This window comes from Pan paniscus, chromosome 9 (genome assembly GCF_029289425.2).
Source record: "Pan paniscus chromosome 9, NHGRI_mPanPan1-v2.0_pri, whole genome shotgun sequence".
Taxonomy (NCBI): Eukaryota; Metazoa; Chordata; class Mammalia; order Primates; family Hominidae; genus Pan; species Pan paniscus.
The window spans coordinates 129230011-129250693 of record NC_073258.2 but is presented as its reverse complement, the minus strand read 5'-3'; the positions used below and the strand labels follow the sequence as shown (position 1 = coordinate 129250693).

Here is a 20683-nt window from a genome sequence, read left to right as displayed (position 1 = left end):
CCTCCCAGAGCCACAGACTTTGGGGGATAGAACAACATGCTCGGGCAGGAGTGGCCCACTGTGCTCCACCTCAGGGAAGGCACCTATGCCCAAGAGGCTAACTACATATCCCCAAGTGCCAGAATTTCCTATGATAAGACTCTGGGCTTAAGGGACATCCCTGGTAATTTGAGGGTGAAGTAACTGTATTAAAAACTCCTCACTCTTGGCTGGCCGCGGTGGTTCACACCTGTAATCCCAGCACTTTAGGAGGCCAAGACAGGTGGATTACCTGAGGTCAGGAGTTCGAGACCAGCCTGGCCAACATGATAAAACCCCGTCTCTACTAAAAATACAAAAAATTAGCCGGGTGTGGTATTGGACGCCTGTAATTCCAGCTATGCAGGAGGCTGAGACAGGAGAATCGCTTGAACCCAGGAGGCGGAGGTTGCAGTAAGGCAAGAGCATGCCACTGCACTCCAGCCTGAGCAACAGAGTGAGACTCTGTCTCAAAACAAAAACAAAAACAAAAACAAAACCCAAAAAACAAAAAACTTGCCACTCTTTCACTCTCCCTAAATCAAATGTGTTTCTCTTAAAACATGGTCCCTATGTTGTTTCAATGAAAACAGGGGTTCAGAAACTGTCCAACAAAAGACTGTTTTTTGACTTGTGAATTTATGCCATGAAAGCCTTCAATGTTGTATAAATTGGATCCCATTTATTAGACACTTAATTTCTTTCACTATACAGAATAAAATATTGTGAAATCAAGGGTATTGCAGACGTATGAGCACTGAATGAACAGGGCACTGGAAATAAGCCTGAGTTCATGCTGGATGTCACCTTGGGAGGGACCCCAGGGAGGCTGTCAGTCATTGCCAGCTCTGGGCATTGGCCTCCGTCCCTCCTGTGCAGTTCCAGTGGGACTTGGGTACCTGGGGGTCAGCTGAATCTCTAGTTGGTGCCAGCATAGAGGGTAGTCCTGCCATGAGGCTTAGCTAAGTGCATTGCAGAAAAAGAGCTCCAAATTAACCATGGCCCTCAGAGCAGCTCCCTGTCACAAAACCTTTTGGGAAATTCTTCTTTTGTACATTTTCTTTCTTCCTTCCGTAATTGATTGATCGACTGGTTGATTGATCCACAGGACTCTATTTCCACCTTCAGGCCCTCTGGTGAGGCAGAAGCCAACGCACCTTACACTGTCTCCTTGACACCAGACATGAGATAGAGCCTTTACTCCTGGTCCAGGCAGCTGTGGAATGGGTCCCAGCCAAATTCTAGTGGAAAGCACTTGGGTTTTAGAATCAGAAAGACCTGGAGTAAGTTCTGTCTGGTACTCTGGTACTCTTTTTTTTTTTTTTTTTGAGACGGAGTCTTGCTCTGTCGCCCAGGCTGGAGTGCAGTGGCGCCCTCTCGGCTCACAACAGGCTCCGCCCCCCGGATTCACACCATTCTCCTGCCTCAGCCTCCCGAGTAGCTGGCACTACAGGCGCCCACCACCGTGCCCAGCTAATTTTTGTATTTTTAGTAGAGACGGGGTTTCACCATGTTAGCCAGGATGGTCTTGATCTCCTGACCTCGTGATCTGCCCACCTTGGCCTCCCAAAGTGCTGGGATTACAGGTGTGAGCCACCGCGCCCAGCCCTGTCTGGTACTCTTTAGCTATTTGATCTTGGGCAAATTACTTACCTCCTCTGAACCTCAGTGTCTTCATCTGTAAAATAGGCATGGTATAAGGTACGTGGAAGGTCACTGTGACGGTTCAGTGAGAACATGCTTGTCAAGCGCCTCCACAAAGATGACCTCCATCAATTCTCTTTTCCTTTTAGTCACTATCTCATCTCTTTCTATTCTTCACTTTTTGATTGTGTTAGGTGGATACTGGGGCTGGGAAGGGGTGGGGATTTCTGCTTGTCCATGCAAGGGTGCTACCAGAAGAAGATGGGGCTACTGGGGTGAAGATGGAGACATCCTCATTGGGAAACCTCCTTGTTTCATCACTGCCCTGCATGAGAAACAGCTCCCTTGCCACCAGATCAAAGTTCTCTTGTCACAGCCGGTGGTTTACAACCCCTTTGTGTAAACAGACCTCGTTTTCTTATCTTGAGTAATTGCAGTTTAATTGGGCCTCCTTGGGATGCAGTTCCCTTCTTACCCAGGGCTCTGGTTGTTGGCACACTCACTTCCAGCCCATAGGCCTCCGGACTCCAGTCATTGGATGTGTTCACAGAGGGGTCACTCTGCTGTCCCTGCACTTCTTATGCAGTGATTGTGCTTGCTACCATGAAGCCTAGTGAAGACACCCTTTCCTTCTCTCTGGGAATCCTGGAGAGCAATGGACAAATTATTTGGTACTAGAGAAGTGGGAATCCACAAAAAGAAATTTAAAACCAAAGTGGGAATGAGACTGCTGAAACATAATGTTTAGGGAAATTATTTATGTTCATAACTCTTAGTGGTTGTCATAGAAATTGAAGGAAAGAAGAAAATAACCTATATTTTTCCAGCATCTTGGACTGTGGGGCTTCTGTAAGCTACTAGGTTCAATCATCACAAGCTAGAGAATTTCAGAGTCAGACCACAATGTAAAGACCGTCTTGCAATATCAGGAAATTCAGATCCTAAGAGGTTAAATGAATTACTGGAGTTTCCTCAGGTATTTTGTTATAGCACTCCTGTCTTGGTCCATTAGTGCTGCTATAACAAAATACCTGAGACTGGGTAATTCAAAAAGAATAGAAATTTATTGCTCACAGTTCTGGATGCTGGAATGTTCAAGATCAAGGCATTGGCAGTCTCTGTGTCTGGTGAGAGTCCTGTCTCAGCTTCCAAGATGGACCCTTCCTGCTGCATTCTCTAGAGGGGATGAACGCTGTGTCCTCAGTGGCGGAAGGGAGGGAAGCGGCCAAACCCATTCCTTCAGGTCCTTTTAAAGGGCCCTAGTCCCATCCTTGAGGGCTTTGCCCTGACAACTTACTCACCTCATAATGCCTCCGCCTGTTAATATTATCACATTAGTGTTTTACATTTCAACTTCTAAATTTGGGGGAACACATCCATAACAACTCCTTACAAACACATTTATTTTATTTATTTATTTATTTGATATTTGGTGATATGTAAGAACTTATAATGTATTTTCATTCATGTATTTGTATGCCTTGTTTATGAAAAATTAGTTTTTCCTGATTCTGGAAAAAACAAAACAAAACAAAAAACCCAAACTCCACTGTGTAGATTGCTGAGCAAATTGAAATTACTGGATAGTCTTCTGGCCATGGCAAGTTCTACCAACCGTGTCCATAACCAGGTTTTGAGTCAGCCTCAGTCTCCATCTCCATACCACAAGATGCCTAAAGCTGTCACCCATGGTACCACTGGGCGTCTGAAGGCTTCATGCTAAGCGAGGGGCAACTTGAAACCTGCAGATCTAGAAGCTTACAAATAAAACGTCTCTCATCTAAGACCTCTCAGCAAGAGAGTGTCAACTGCAGGTCCCCAGGACTGTGGTCTCAAGTTCCACCCCCTCCCTGTCCTTCAGCCTGTTTCAGCGAGTGTTGGCTGTGAGTGGAGGCTGTCCTGGTCTCAGGCAGGTATGAGTTGTAGTGTTGGTGTTGGCTGCACTACCTCCGACTTTGTGTGCTTCCCCAGGGGGTCCCTAGGGAAGCTAAGCACAGCTTTGCATTAAGAGCATAATTAGACATCCCCTTCTCTACAACCCTCTGTGCTTCAGAATTTTTTCTGCAGAACCCTGCAGCGTGTCAGGCCTGCACTTTCACCAAGGCCCAAGCCCATTACTCTTATTGTTTTAAAAAGAATTTCCTGGCCTTGAGTCTAAAATTAAATTGCCCTTTGAGAGTTTCCTATTTTGTCTGTTCCTGCTTCTCCTGGTGGCTGCACCCCCTCACCACCCTCAGGCTTGATCAGCAAACTCCGGAGAGCTGGGGAGTGGTTCTGTTTGCCTCCTTCCCTTTTACCTCTCAAGGGAGCAGAACAAACGTGCCCTCTGAACAGATGTGCCCCAGAAACCACGCCCTTGCCCATGTCCTTCTGAGGCCAAATACCCTCTGACCAAAACTGTTCCTCACCATTGCCAAACAGCCTATCCGTAGGGTGGTTGGGAGGGTGCGGAGGTGCTAAAGCGTCTTCTGAGGATGAGGAAGTCCAGATTTTATCAGAAGTGCATGGAGTCGCACAAGGGCAACTACATGCAACCAGGAGGAAGGGTTTAAGCAGAGAAATGGCCTAGGTATTGCATACACTTTAATTGAGCACCTGCCAGGTGAGAGCCCCTATAACTGTTCAGTAGCAAGACTCTTACTGAGCTTCACTGTTCTCTACTGAAATGTGGGGCAGATGGTGACAAAACTGTTGGAGCAGGGCTTCGGGAGAGAATGAAGACAAACAGTGTAAGACCTTTCATGCAGTTCAAGGGCACATTGTATGTCACAGACCCACATTATGCCTCCAATAACTTTTGGCTCTGCAGGCTCGCCCACCGTGGTGTGGCTGTTTATCCAATGAAGGTTGTCAGTCGTAAGGTCAGGAGAAAGAATGTGGATGGATCAGCAAAAATGACACAGAGTTGGCAAGGAACTTGGAGATCATGGAGGCCGAACTCCTCAGGAAGCAAAGGTTCAGAGAGGTTAAGGAACAGCCCAGAGGTTACACAGCTCCTTAGATGTAGAGCAGGACTTGAACCCAGGCTGCTTGATTTCTAGTCTTGTGTCTTTCTGCTAAAGTGCATGAGCATCTATGACATTCCTAGAAAAATAATACAAAGTTATTTCCATGGTGGCAAATCATAGTGCCCATCCACCCAGTGTTGACTCAGCCTTGCTTCTGGGTTTAAAATATTTTTAGAAAGCACTAGCATCTAGAAATATGTATAGTGTCTTACATGTTTATGACCCTGTACTAAGGCTAAACCCTAGGATTCTGAAGTCAAGCAAAGACAAGACAGATTTGCTCCTATGGAGTTTAGGCTCCAAGTAACACATACAGAAGGTGAGCAACTAGGGAGTTACTCATCGCATGTGGACACTGAAGACTGTTCTGCTAAAGACAGAAGCTGACCGAAAGAATAGATCACCCACTCCACAGACACAGACTCCTCATGTTCATGATTTGCTGTTGTAAAAATATATTCTCCTATTCTTTTTTTTTTTTTTCAATTTTTGGGGACTTTGAGGTGTGGAGACAGGGAAAGCTATGAGCAAAAGGAATGGCTTTAAGATGTGGCTGGCTGGAGGGGACAGGTGAATAGGCAGTTCCAGGGAGATGACCGTGGGCAGTGGAGGAGGGAATGGGCTAGCAAGATCCAAGTTCCTGACTTTGAAGCACTGGGAAGTGGTGCTAGGGAAGGGTCACAAACCAATGAGTGCCTCCTTGCAGGAATGGTGGTGGTGGTCGGCCCAGGTGGTGGCTGTAGGGCTGGCTCACCTCAGAGCAGAGCAGGACCAAGGTGTGTCCATTGTCCAACTAGTTTCCAGGCTTCCGGGGCTTCATTTCATTCCCAGGATTAGATGGGTGGAGCATTCAGGCTGTGGGCTCATGTCCTCTGGTAGCCTCTTTCTAAGAGGACAGGGAGAGCCATGCTGTTTCCTCCACGGCTCACCACTGCATGTGACGAGCAGAGAAGAGGTGTGTGTTTTCCTAAGATGCCCAGGGGAATCCCTTCCTCCATGGCTGCCTGGGGACCACTCTTTTATTTTCTTTTTTCTTTTTTGAGATGGAGTCTCACACTGTCACCCAGGCTGGAGTGCAATGGCACGATCTCGGCTCACTGCAACCTCTGCCTCCAGGGTTCAAATGATTCTCCTGCCTCAGCCTCCAGAGTAACTGGGATTACAGGTGCCTACCACCACGCCTGGCTAATTTTTGTATTTTTCATAGAGCCGGGGTTTCACCTTGTTGGCCAGGCTGGTCTTGAACTCCTGACCTTGTGATCTGCCCGCCTTGGCCTCCCGGCCTCCCAAAGTGCTGGGATTATAGGCGTGAGCCACCGCGTCCGGCCAAGACCACCCTTTTCTTAGTGGCCTCTTGTTCACCACCCCTGGTGCTTAAAGCTCTGCTCTTGGCTTCCATGATCCTGTACACTTGCTTGTTTTTCCTCCTATGTCTTCAACCAGTACTTCCTTGTGCTTTTTCCCCCTTGTTTCTCCTCTTAACTGTCAGCAGCTTTACAGATCCACTTTCAATTCTTTCCCTTATTGTCCTGACTGCCATTTTCCTTGAGTTGTGCTCTAACTCCACCCTTTTTGCTGCTAGGTCTAGCTTGACTCTTTCCTGCCTTCTCCCATCATGCATTCACCTTAGGGACCCTCCACCAAGTTGCCCTCACTCCATCTGAGCTCAACCAAAGGCAACATTGTCTTCCACTCTCCTTATTTATGTCTGTCCCGTAGATTCACCATTTTCACTACATAAACATAAGCAATCTAAGTGGCATCTTGGATTTCCCTCTCTTCATCTCCTATGACCAATCAGTCATAAATCATGTCGATTTTTCCTTTAAAACACATCCAATATTTCTTATTTCCTCTTCCCCTCGACACCCATGGCCCAACTCTTTCTTCAGAACTGGACTACAGTGAGGTGAGTGAGGCACCCACATGGGGTGCCCCCAAACTCAGTAATCAAGTTGAATAATATCTTAATGTAATATCTTTGAAAAATCAGAATTAATGCAAACATTATTATGAAAAAAAATCAAAATTTTAAATAAAGTCAAGATCAGTATTACTGATTTTTCCCAATGTGGCTCGGCAAGGCTCTCCTCCTGACCTGTGTCAGCCTCCTCGCCTTCTTGCCCTGCCCTGTCTGTCCTACTCAGCACCATCAAATGAGTCTTTCTTGAAGGCATTGCTTCACCATGTCCCAGGCCTCTAGCATGGCCTCTAGTGGCTCTCTCCTGAGGCCAGATTCCCGCTTGGCCTGCATGGCTCTCTACACTGTGGTCTTACCCTGCCCTCCGGCTTGAAGTTTTACTACTTACCCTCCACTCCTACCATCCTCATTGCCCAAGGGCATACCTTTTCCTCCTGCTTGTCACCTCCAAACAACACGGTCTTTCTCTATAACACCTCCCTGAATCTTTCTTATTCCTCCTTACATAGCTGTATATGTTCTTTTTTACCTTTGGATGGATTATCTTCCTCTTCTTTTGCTCACGTGGCCTTTCATCGAATGTTTCAGGGCAAATCTTACTCAATCTTACAGTTATTACCTTAGTCTACTTCCTGCAGGAAGCCTTCCCTGCTGCTATTCCCCTCCCCCTACACATTGGTACTTAATTCTGTCCCATCCCTCACTGTAATTTCCTGTTTACTTGTCTGTACGCTCCTAAGGCCATGGTTTATTTGTTGCTTATATTACATTCTTAGCATCTAACATAATACTTGTCATAGACTAGGTGCACCAAATATATTAGTCCATGAATGCACATTGCCATAATTCAGTAAGTACCTATTATGGAACAGTAACCACCATTCTTGAGCAATTTGTACTTAAGCCACGCAAGCTGCATATTGTGCACGTAGCAGAAAAGACAATCTGAAATCAAATAGACTTGGGTTAGAATTCTGTCTCCATTGTTTTATTAGCTGCATGGCCTTGGGAAATTTACTTGACCTCTTAAAACCTCAGTTTGCTCTTCTGTAAAATGAAGATGAAAATACTAATCTTGCAGGATTGTTGTGAGGATTAAAAGTGACCATCTCGGCCGGGCGCGGTGGCTCACGCCTGTAATCCCAGCATTTTGGGAGGCCGAGGCAGGCTGATTACCTGAGGGCAGGAATTCGAGACCAGCCTGGCCAACAGGATAAAACCCCGACTCTACTAAAAATATAAAAATTAGCTGGGCATGGTGGCACGTGCCTTTAATCCCAGGTTCTTGGGAGGCTGAGGCAGGAGAATCACTTGATGCCAGGAGGCGGAGGTTGCAGTGAGCCGAGATTGCGCCACTGCACTTCAACCTGGGCAACAAAGTGAGACTCTATCTCAAAAGAAAAAAAAGAAAGGAGACCATCTCTGATGCAGAGTGCCAGGGGGCACTGAACAGATGTGTGATGTTTGTTAGGTCCTTTCGGCAATCACCTGTGGGATGGGTGAGTGAGAACCTGTCAGATGGTTTTCTTAAACATGTGGCGGAGATGGGGAGTGTTGCTTGCATCTTGTTGACTCATCTCCAGTTGCAGCCAAGAAAGGAAGATGCCAATGAAGAGGCCCAATAAACAGGGACCTGTTTGGTGTGGTGATCTTTTCAAGCAATGAGGTGGGGGCTGGGCTGCCCAGATTTCTGACCTGTTAATAACCTGCTTTTTTTCTCCTCAACTGAGGCAGTTTCATAATGAATTGGAACTGGTGATGTGGTTCTCTTGAGTAAAAATATCATTTTCATACTCTATGAAATAGTTATTAAGTCAGTTCATGAAATGTCTAATAAACAGGCAGGTGTCTAGATAACAAAACCATGAAAGGCTTCTCAGGAGCATCCCCTGGTAAAGATTCTCGTGGTTAATGGTAGTTTTTGTACATTATTGCCTTCTCATTCTTAAAAATAGGATCCGGTGGCTCCACAGAGGACAGTTACAGAGGAACTATGCCTTAAAAATATACAGAGGGTTTCATTTATAAAATAAAAAACGTGTTGACCAAGAGCCCAGCTGTGGGCAGAAGAGACTCCAGGAAAAAAACCAACCACGTAAAATCAAGCTGATTCTGTGCATGGTTGTTACTCAAAGCCTGTGAGTTGACCTACAATATGGCTACCCTGTTATCACCCAGGTGTGGACCCACATTATTTTGTACCCTACCTACTTACCGATTATCTACCTTCTCTGTCCTCCGCACATTGTTCCCAGACCACTTTTCTTCATCCCCTCTTTACCAATGACACCTTGCCTTCAACTGGCTTTTCTTTAGCAGACAAAACCCAAACTTTTAAATCCGATTTCAGGTTCTTAGGTTCCCACCACCCTAGCAGGGCCTGTAACAAACTACCTGTCTACCTACTTAAAAGAACCAACTACCTACTACCACTTTACGAGGATCTTTTGTTTTTGGCAAACCATGCATGCTGTCCCAAAAGAAGACAGATGTGGGTAACTTAGAATTCTTCTTCACAGCATTTAGAATCAAAATTTTCTCGCTCAAGACCCTATTCCTACAACTCTAATACTTGACATTAAATTTTGAAAAAGGCTCTAAAGGAATATGAAAAAGATGAGGATAGATATTGAGAGCACAAGGCTTGATTTATAAGACTAGGAAGTGTGTTTTGAATTGATTCAGTTTCAAAGTTTTGTTAAAGACCTGCTTATTGTTGGGAATCCAAAAGAAGTATTTAATGTAGCTGCTTCAGGAGCATATAGCATTAAATAACATTCCAGCAAAATGGTTTGAAGCCAAAATTAAGGAAACATTTTCTTTTCTTTTCTCTCTCTCTCTTTTTTTTTTTTTTTTTTTTTGAGATGGGTATTGCTCTGTCACCCAGGCTGGAGTGCAGTGGCATGGTCTTGATCTCGGCTCACTGCAAACTCCACCTCCCAGGTTCAAGCGATTCTCCTGCCTCAGTCTCCCTAGTAGCTGGGATTACAGGCACCCACCACCATGCCTGGCTAATTTTTGTATTTTTAGTAGAGACAGGGTTTCACCATGTTGTCCAGGCTGGTCTCGAACTCCTGACCTCAGGTGATCCACCCTCCTCGGCCTCCCGAAGTGCTGGGATGACAGGCGTGAGCCACCGTGCCCGGCCAGGAAACATTTTCTGACTGATGCTCAGTAGTGTATTCTTGTTGATGGTTCCCCTGTCTCTTGGCCCCACACACATATAGGTGGCAAATCTGCCATTGTACATTTTCACAGTGCTCATCAAGGCCCCTGGCAACAGCAGGCTAAGGATGTTAGCCTTTGATGCAACACAACTGGCGACATTTCCACTGAGTCCCACTTACATCCTCAGTACCTTTAATGCAGTTGGAAGATAAACAGCCCCAAAGTAAACTTCGTCCAGCTCTAATTTGAATGATTTTATGAATATTATAGAACACCAGGTCCAATATCATGTGCATGGAACCTTCTTCTGCCTTTTGGGTTCATTGTCATTTTTCTCTGTGTCAATATATTCTCTTCTGTTATTTTTACTGAACTTAAGTGAATGGGCCATTGCAAATTGGGAAAGAGAGCAGATAGTGGGCAACTGAATCTAACATAGTAGTACTGAATTCTTGTATGCTCAGAAGAAGAGAAGACGTAAGTTCTCCAGTTGGAGAATCTTCCTGGGAGTTGCAAGCTAGTCTTCAGGGGTGAGAATACCATCTTATGAGCTACATTTATTGAGACCTTAATGTCAATAGATTTAACCATATTAAATTCTAGCAGAGTTTGGTTTCCTTAGTTGGGGTTTTTATGAAGGTGCAGGGACCCAAGAGAGTAATAATAAAAAAGAAAAAAAGAAAGCTGAGGATGGGCCAGTGTCGATTAGAGTCCTAGTCTCAGGAAATCTTCTTTCTGTGAATTTGCTGCTTTTCCTTTTGTGTCTTAGTTTTTAACCTATGTGGCCATTTCCAGGAATGTTAAGGATCTCTTAAATTAAAATAATGCCTAACTTATATTGAAGACCAGGCCTCACATACTTATCACATGCATTTCATACAATATATAGTTTTATTAAATGCAATTTTATATTTTAATTTGCTTTATATACAATTTTCTCATACATTATTTCATTCAATCGTCCTACTTCATGAGGTAAGTATTATTACTTTCACTTTATTTTTAGAGGTTGGGTCTTGCTATGTTGCCCTGACTGAGCCTCAAACTCTTGGGCTCAAGTGATCCTCTTGCCTTAGCCTCCCGAGTAGCTAGAGCTATATGTACATGTTTCCAGTTTCTATTATTTTCATTTTACAATTGCATGAACTAAGGTTTGGATTAAGGAACAGGCCCAGGCTCCATGTTGGTAAGTGATAGAGCTGGGATTTGAATTATGTATACCTGGCTTCAAAGGCTAGGGTTTTAAACACAGCGAAACATGACCTTCCACATAGCACATCTGTCTTTCTTAGAGAGTACTATGTAGATTGGGATTGTATATTTTATGGAGTTCATAAAATTATTACTAAGAGTGTGGCACAAGTCTTCGAAAATTGGGGCAAACGGACAATTCCTGCCTAGCAACCAATGTCTTTAAAACCTATACACACTGATTAACCAAAAAATGAGGTGAATTTTATTACATAGGTCCATTTTTTTTTCCTTTGGCATGTATCATTTACTTGCTGTATGGTAGTGGAGTAAGCCTTGTAAGAATATCCTTTCATGACGTTTTTACAGAGTAAGGTACCATTAAAAATAAGCCAGGAGTGTATAAATTCAAGATGGTCAGCATTCGGCCCTGCTGTTAACCATGGGTTCTTATTTGAAGGCCAGAAAAGGTAGTCCTTAAACACTTGAAGAAATGGAGGAAGATAAATGCATGCATAGTCTGAGTCAGAAATTCTTCTCGTTCCCTGCGTCTTTATGTGGGGGGATAAGGGAAGAAAACAAGAGTTGGCTCTGTTCTGTCATCATCTATAGATGATTCTTACTTACATGTGATTGGATGATATGAAGTCATAGTTCCTTTAGGGCTAAACAACAGAGATTTTCCTCCTAATATATTTTCTTCTATTTTTTCTTGCACAGAGGCAAGGACCTAGCAACACTTATGAAGATCCTCGAATGAACTGTGGTTTCCAGTCCAATTATCACCAGCAAAGACCTTGCTACCCCTTTTGGGATGAGATGGCAACTCAGGAAGTTCCTACTGGTCTTGAACACTGTGTCTCAGGTAGGAAGATAAACAAAAGCTGGGAATGAGGATAGAGTTGAAGGACAATGGAAATGTGATGAGGGCTGCATTCTTTCAAATAACAGCTGCCATGGCTTATGCGGGTACGGATGCTATTGTTCTTGAATGGAAAGTCCCGGGCCTTCTCCATAAATTTTGGGTTACTTTATTCCCCGACAGGAAGTCTAAACTCTAGGAATGGGCCCAAGAAAGGTTGCTTTAGGTCTCCACCTTGCAAATAGTTTTGCCTATCCTGCATTTCCTGACACCTGTTTTGGCTGTTGTCAGAGAGCCTAGAAGTTTTGCAGTCACAGAGTCTGAGCTGGATAAACAGAGGTGTGTGAATTGCTCGGCCTTCTTAGAGAACATGCTTTCTTTCGATGGTCATCTGTTTCCATTGTTCCTGGCCTCTCTGTCCATGCCCACCTGGATCCCGATTCTTTTTCCTCTGTCTCTCTCTCCCTTCTCTCCTTCCACTTGCTGGTGGCAGTGCTGCCCTCTGGTGAGTGGGAGTCTCCTCCACAGAACTCTCAAATCAATGGATCTGCATTCCCAGGGACCTCAGGAATCTGAAGTCCTCATCTCCATGCTGTTTTCAGGAGACACTCTGTTTCTCACAAATTCCACTAGTTCTTGGTTTACCAGCTAGTGTTTTGTTTTGTTTTGTTTTGTTTTTAAACAAAAACCATTAAATTTGAATTTGGGAATTTTGAAATGATCAATTCAGATATTAAGTTCACTTTCACATGAGACCATGTTATGATAACATATTTGAATACCAAATAGCTAGTCAAAATCTGTGTTTTCTCCCAGGATAAATTCTTAGCATAAAAATGTCATTACTCTTACATGTTGGGAAAATGTAATTCTGGGGAAAGACCTGGGCAGGGCATGGCAGGGGGAGTCACTAACTTGAAGGCTACTTTTTGGTTCAGTGTTATTTTACCCCACAACATTCTTTGGTCAATTACTTAAATAACAGTGGAGAAGTAAAATAAATGTTTGCTTTGTTGCCCATGCTTTATTGCTCATCAGGAATAAACAGACGCAGGGCAAGATGCTGTGCCACTCCATGGGCTGTGTGTATGGTGGGTGAGGAGGCATGGGGAGTAGCTTTCCATTTGCCTGGTTTCTCTCCAGGGCAGAATGAAATAGATTCCTGTGTCCCATGTTCCCTTGACTCGATAGTCATTGATCTTTGAGGTATTCTTTGGCACTGTCCTGGATTGTAGACATAATAATATTTATGCTGTCACTTTCTGCTTGGTATCTCAGTTCTTCTAAGCATAAATACAAATGTCTCAGCTACCTATCCATTTCACAAGGGAGCCAGGAGGATTTTGTACCTGCTCACACGTCAGACTTAAGGACTAAAAATTTGAGGACATGAGAAAAGTGATCCTTTAAAATTCTAAACAAAATAGGTTTTGTTTGCATAAGCAAAAGGTCAAAATGGCTGTATTTATATTTGTATAATTCTGGAATCCTATTAATGCCACAAGGCTTAAGTCTTATATCTCCCAATGCAACTGAGATTAAAGCTGCCTTGCTTTAACACTTTCAGCTCTTGATGGTCTCTGCTTGCTACAAGTTACATCTTATTAACATCTGAGGCCTTCTCCATTTGCTCATAGCCTGAAGATCAGAATGTCTCTTCTTCATAGCAAAGAGACATGGCCTTCCTTTTCCTTAAACTGAAGTACATAAACTCCCAAGTGGAGATGATTTTTCATGCTACTCTTTGTCAAGTTTCTCAAAGGTAAAGATGTTTTTATTTCATGGCCTGTGAGACAGTGTCTGGGAAGCATATGAAGAACAGCTTTAAAATGCAAGGACTTATAGTGGGGTAATATCATCTTCTTCTCATAGTTTATAGTTGCAAGAAGGAAGCTGGGGTCACCCCAGCTTTTGGTAGGTTGAGAAGATTGGGGCATATAATAACCATTCCTAGAATGACCTGGGTTGCCATCAACTGCAGCTCAGAGATGGTACACAGCTTCCATCGGGGTGTGGCCTCTACCAGTTGGGGGCAATCTCTTCACAAATGTGATGGTTGTAGTTCCCACTGTCCTATACTCCCTCTGATGGAAATGTTTGGCAAGAACCCTGAGCCTTTCTAGCCCCTCCTTTAACTTTTGAGCTTCCCAGACGAAGGAGTTGGAGGGATTATTTCTGGGCTGTGGTCCAGCTCTCCTCAGCGATGGGTGTTGTTTGGACGGGGATTGTGGGGTTATAGGGAAGGGAGATGAAGACATAGACCAACCAGTGATTTCTCCAGCTGTGGTACATTTCCTTGGAGATGTGTTGAATATAAAGAAAGAGAAAAAATACTCGACATTTTTTTCATCTTCTTTTATCCTATTTATAACTTCAGTTTCCTTCCCGTCCTCCGTCTCACGGCTACTGCCCACCACTGCTCCCCCTTCACGTTCATGCTCTCAGAAGGGATGAATGAACTTCTTTTCCAAGGACTACACATCTGTCAGTGCAGAGAATACTGACAGGAGGGGCCATCAAGGAATGAGCAAGCCTTTTCAGAATGTTGTTCCTATTTACGAAGGGGCAGAGGCTGAGGAGGAGGAGGAGGAGGGTGGCAGGAGGGTGGAGGGAAGGGGAAGAGAGAATCAAGCAGAGAGAAAGTATGAATGAGGGAAAGACTTATCAGGTGAGTGGGAGAGAATACTAAAGCGCCAAGGTCTGTCGAGAATTGATTGGACAAAACAGATGATAAAGCGGGTGTGGTGGAAGAAAGAAGAGATGTGTGAAAATGGACAGAAAATAAAGGTGGATATTAGTAGCATGGTAGGCAATAATGGGAAAGGAAGGTGAAAGATGAATGGGAAAGGGAAAAAAAGCGGGGAGCCCAGAAAAAGACAAGGCAAGAACAGGAGGGGAAGATAACATGAAAGAGAAAAATAGATGAATCCGAGGACATTAGCTATACAGCTAAAAAGGGAAGCCACATTTGCATGCAATTGCCTGTGCAGCTGTACATTTCTTCACAACAATCTTGTAGTCATCATTTTCTTTCATTTCTACCTCCTCCTACCGTCGGCCTCTTCCCCCTCCTCCCTATCAGCCTGGAGCCATTAGCGAGAGCCAATGGGGCTGAGTGCTGGTGTTCTGCATGAATGAATGGGCCCTTTCTGTCTCAGCTTCTCGTCATCCTTCTGTTAGGGAACCTTGTGAATCAATGGAGCCTCTTACACAAGACACGGCTGAAATGTCTGTTACTGTTTATAGTCTGACTGGAGTGGAGCCACTGACCCTGCCTCCTCTCTGCTCCCTTCCTCTATTCTGTCCCTCAACCTCAGCCCTTTCTCTCCAACCACCATAACAAGAATCATTTTTATGTTTCATTTTCTTGCTCCTGTCTCTAAGAGCTCACTGACGTTTTACCGTCATTAACTGTCATGACTGGTTCCTACCCACAGTCCTGTTGGATACACAGGGTAATGGTAGTGAGCCTCAGAGTGATGCCCAGACCTAGCTGAAGTCAGACACTGCCTGTTTTCCAAAACCGACATCAGAGACCCAACTGAGCACACAGGACACAAGACGTCAGTCCATCCCATCAATGCCAGCGGTCCATATTTGATTTCAACTTCACCCTTATGATGCTCATGAATGGTCATAGTTCGTATCAGAAAATACGATGCTTGCTTAGCACTCTTCCAAAGTGTTATAGTATCAAATTATTTTTCATTTCAAGGATGGATTTGTCTGAAATCAGCCAAACTTACGGATGTGATGTTGTGAGCAAAGTACACTTTTGCAAAATACTTGCTTAGAGCTGGGAAGCAGCCTGGAGCTAGAGAACATAGGAAACACAACTTACCTTCATGAGGAGGAACCTATAGTCTTATTACCATGGTCTTTGATTTGAGAAACAAGACAATACTTTTTCTTGTAGAATGCAGTTTGCTATGTCTTTGGTCGCTGAACACAGTAAAACCTTCACTGGACCACATTCACAGCCTATCTGCCACTTCCCATTCTTCATGAGAAAGGACATTTATTTAGTGTAGTAGGAAAGAACCCAGACGCTGGACCCAGGTTGCTTGTGTTTGCATCAGCTCTTCCTAACTGTGTGACCTTAGACAACTTAATCTTGTAACCCAGTTTCCGGATCTATACCAATGATTCTCCAAGCGTGGTCCCCAGACCAGCAGCATCACTATCATCTGAGAACTTGTTAGAAATGCAAAATCTTGAGCCGTACCCCAGACTTATCGAAGCAGAAACTCCCAGGGTACATGAGAATCACTTTAGGGCTTGTTAAGACACTGGTTATGGAGTTCTACCCCCAGGGTTTCTGATTCAGTGAGTCTAGGCTAAGGCTCAGAAATTTGCATTTCTAACAAGTTCTCAGGTGCTGCTGATGCTGCTGGTCTAGAGATCACACTCTGAGAACCACTAAGTTAATATGTGTAAAGCATAAAACAGTGCCGTCACTTAGCAAGCCTGATATGAATATTTGCTATTATGACTCATTGACCCAAAGTGCATTTTGGGAGTCCAAACTGGGTTTCATTGAGTCAGAGAGTGACCCACTGATTGGTTGAACACGTTTGGTGACCAGTGCCACGCCCGGGATACTGAGAAAATATATGGAAAAGGGGAAGCCTCAGTTCTCCTTTAAAACAACTTTTATGCAAGTGTGTGTGTGGGTGTACATTTACATGCTAGAGCAAATGGTTTCCATATGAAATATTACACTTATTTATGACATAAAGTTTGGCAGTATTAATGTGTGGCTTTGGATCTCACTAAAATCTCTAAAACAAATTTACTAACAAAATGGTGGAACTAAAGAATGTCTTTTCCAAATAAACTTTGGAAGTTCAAGTGGGAGATACGCTGAGAGTCCGAGTTCATAGTCCCTCCTGGGGCTTTCTCATACGGCCTAGCCCTAGCGGCTGGGAGAGATCAAACCTGGGCCAGTGTTTGGAAAGGGCTATCCACGACCAGGTGGGACGTCTCAGCAGGAAGCACAGATGCCTCCAATTTGGCTTTTAAGTGTTGAGAGCGCTGAGGGAGTGCCAGAGAGACTTGTTAAATGGAGACTCACCTTGCTCTGAAATGTTTATTCTTATGGCAGGTCTGTGGTTTTACAGAATGGTGTTTCAGACTATCATCTGCTGCACCCCTCTCTTCTTTCCTCATTCAGGGTGTGCTTTTCTTTTCTAAAGGGTGTGTGTCAGGTTCTTTGTTCTTCAGAACAGAACGGTCCTGAGAGTGTGTGTGCTTTAGGGATGTTGTAACATCGGACGATTACAATATTGGACTAATGCTGTCCCTGAGAAGAGGCTGGACGGTTCTTCTTACAGAAGACTTACAGGGAGTCCAGGCAAAGTGAATTAGAAACACAACTGAGCCACTCCAGTCTCTTGATTTTATTTTATTCTTTCAATTTTCTAGCTCATTGAGGAACTGTCTATGCTAATGCCCAACTATTTTCTAGGACAAGACTAGGGAATTAAACTCCTGTCTTTAAATAAAGTCCAAACATTAAGGGAGATGGGGAAACGTGGACCTTTTTGGATTCTGCCTGGATGGCTGTGCTGTTTGGGAGGAGCAAGCCGTAACCCTACCTGAGGTTCCAGCCTTTCACAGAAGGCCGAGGTTGGGGCCTAGCTGCCCTGACAAGCTACTCCCAAGGGAGAGTACCGAGAGAAGCCTGATGCAGGAACAGCCTTGCCATATATCCCCATCCCATCTCTGAGAGGGCCAGGGAAAGAGGAAGGAAAGCAAGGCCAGCCTGGCCCAAGCAGTCCACTAGGGAGAGTCCACATGCCTAATATCTCCCGCACACTCGCTCCGTCAGTTTGCTCATCTGATACTGAGATTCTGCAAATGCCTGACCCTATTCTCCATAAGTGGAGGGCATGCCTCTGATCAGCTGTGGACTGAAGTTGCTCCTGCTTCCTACATGGCCTCTTTCTTTTTCCTCCCACCTCCTGCTGCCTTGGTAGCTTTTGAGCTGGTACTATTTCATATTCAGATTACAAGGTCTTTTGGTATACATTTTGAGTATAATTGAAGAGTGTTAAGTCTAAGCAGAGGGTTTGGCCTGGCGTTGTGGGAAGAGCCAGCCTATGCCTCAAGACCCCAGCAGCACATCCTGGTACAGGCCTTCGGCCTTGGCTAAGTCCACTGAGCTTCCTAACCCTCACCTTTCACAGGTGAAATACACTCTTTCCAAAGAGTTCTTGTGTCCACTGCATGAGGGTAGTATAGTTAAAAGGTCGTGGCCTATCGCAGGGGACCAATAAATAAACGCTGCTTTTCTTCTTTTTCCTTTTGCCATGGTGTGAGTGTGGATTTAGGTGAATCGAAGAAACCAGATGCCCACTCACATCTGAGTCCTGCCCACTCTTATCTTGCTCAAGGGTAATGTGCTAGCATCTGCCCACTGTGCCTCATTTCACCAGCCAAAGGAGAGGCCAGCCTGGTGAGGGCCAGAAAGAGCTGCACACCCAGGTTAGAGACCAGAGACCCCATGCTCTCAGGAGTGACCCCAACAGCCCCGAGGAAGGAGGGCTTGGAAAGGCCTTTACAAATGTAAATCACCCCTCTAGGTCCCCGGGAAGGAAGGAAACCAAGACAGACAAACCGAAGCCTCCGGGCTGGGTTCGTGGAGTGACAATGGAAAGGCAAGCCTTCCGCGGGCCCGCCCTCGGACTCGCAGCTTCTCGAACATCCTAGGAAGTAACAGCATTGCGCTGGGACTCCCAGGGGGCTGCGGAGAGAAAAAACGTTCTCTCAACTTTTTCAAACCACAAATATTTGGTCCGAGTTGGGAAAAGGTCCCTGGGGCACCGGGTTCTTATGCGATTCAAGCAGTTTGACCCCTCTCCTAGAACTCCTCGCACGGGGGTGGGACGGTGGACGCCGCTGGCTGGCGTCAGGCCCCGCTCGGCTCCGGCCGCCGCACTGGGTGAATGGACATCTTCGGGTGGGCCGAGGAGGTGGGAGCCGGAGCCCAGGCGAGGGGCGAGGGGCGAGGGGCGAGGGGCGAGGGGCGCGAGAGAGTGGAGGGTGGGGGCGGGCTGCGCCGCAGGGACAGCCTGTAGTGCTGTGTCTGGCCGCCTAGAGACACGGGCTCTCTCTCCAGATGTTCACTGTGTTTATAGCTGCCGAGGCAGGAGACCCAGCTCCCTCATTAATAAGTTGCTTTCTTGCACTGCAGCCAGGGGTCTCAGCCCGGAGCCTGCAGCTGGAGGAGGCGGCCCGCTCCCCTCCCCCAGCCTCCCGGTCCCTAACCCCACCCCGCCTTCCTCCCCTGCAATCCTCCCAAAATACACGAGCACACAAAAAGAAAAACACCAGCAGATTTTTTATTTCAGAGAGTAAACACTTGGGCCATGGGGGTCTGGAGGTTATGGGAAAAGAGGAAACCATCAGGCTAATCAGGCAGCACACACTTCCCCTGCTGAAATAAAACAGAAATCATTGCTCCGCAGGGCGGGAGGGTTAACCCCGGCGCTGCCAGCAACGCGGGCGCAGGCGAAGCCGGCCCGGAGCTGGGGCGTCCCGGGACGAGCTTTCCACTCCCAGGAGAGGAGGGAGGAGAGGACGGGCGTGGGCTGCCTCGGCCCGAACCTCGCCCTTCGGCCTGTGGCAGCGCCTGGGCCCCAAGCGGGGCTTAAGAAATAGACGGTTGGAACAGAAGAGATTCTGGGCTTAGATTTAGTTTTGCAAGAGGTTACAGGGAGTTCTAGATAGGTTGGGGAGATAGAGAGATAGGTAAGAGTGTGTGTCGTTACCGTTTAACAAAGGATCAAGAGAGCTGGGTAGGGCTGTTTGGGGCACAGGTTTCAGCTCTGCCACCCACCAGCTGTGCAACCCTGGACGAATCACTGAACCCTCTGAGCCTCAGTTTCCTCATTTGTAATATAATAGTGCCCACCTCACAGAATTACTGTGAAGGAAGAAATTAAAAAAAAAAAATAAAACCGTATTGAATGTGGAAATGGCAAAGCACCAGGCATGGCATGGAGAAGGCTCTTAACTCTGATTTCGTAGGTTACCTTTTCATACATTACTGTAATTGCCCGGGGTTCCCCTCCCTCCTTTTCTTCCTTCGTCTCTCACTCCCTCACTTCTTTTTCTCTCTCTTCTTTTTCCTTCCCTTCCCTTTCCTTTCTTTTCCTTTCCTTTCCTTCCCTTTCCTTTCCTTCCTTGCTCTTTCTTTTTTTCTTTCTCTCTTTTTTTCCCTATTGAATGCCTCCAGGTTCCATCTTCACTGTCTTGTTCCCTGACTGCTGTCTGAAGAGCATAAATAGCTCATGGGACAGAGGTCATCAGTCAAACATGAAATGTAGTTGCACTCTGAGAAAAATCACCTTCCCACTGAAGCATGGGGCAACCTTGGCTGTCCCCAAAGCTGCCAGTGTGAGTGGCCCCTCAGCTTTCAGTCCAGACCCTGCCCCACATCTTGATCTAGTCAGTTGGCCACACCCTCCCCATCATCCCTATTTTTAAAAATAGGGATACGCTTCTTCCACTCCATTCCTGGACATCCTAGTTAGATTCCTCATGACCTTTGAAGAATTGTTTGCCTCTTTCAAACTTTCTTGCCATTTAAGAAAACAGGACTTTGGGATCTCTGTTAGGTGGGATTAAAAAAAAAAACCAAAAAAACAAAGCCACCAATTTTCAAAGTTGTGTCATCAGTCTTTTCCATACCTCCTGAGACTTGCTGAAGTAGTGCCTGAGAGGCAGAAATACCAGTGATTTAAGTAGCTACAGAGTTCCAGTTGCCTTTGCCATTTTTACTGGCTATCTTACATACCTCATACATTTTTAAAAAATCAATCTTGACAACTTTCTGCCATGTCTTAGACCTGCTGTTTCTCATGGAGC

The 20683-nt window shown here is 45.4% G+C and overlaps 1 protein-coding gene across 4 annotated transcripts in view; it reads left to right on the top strand.

Moving 5' to 3' along the window:
- The window catches only part of ETS1 (ETS proto-oncogene 1, transcription factor), a 145497-nt gene that overhangs the window by 36233 nt on the left and 88581 nt on the right, over positions 1-20683 (top strand). For all 4 annotated transcript variants that reach the window (XM_055095081.2, XM_055095080.2, XM_055095082.2 and 1 more), the window contains one exon: positions 11671-11815. In XM_055095081.2, the coding sequence (XP_054951056.1) occupies positions 11671-11815 (145 nt within the window). The remainder of the gene's footprint in view (positions 1-11670; positions 11816-20683) is intronic.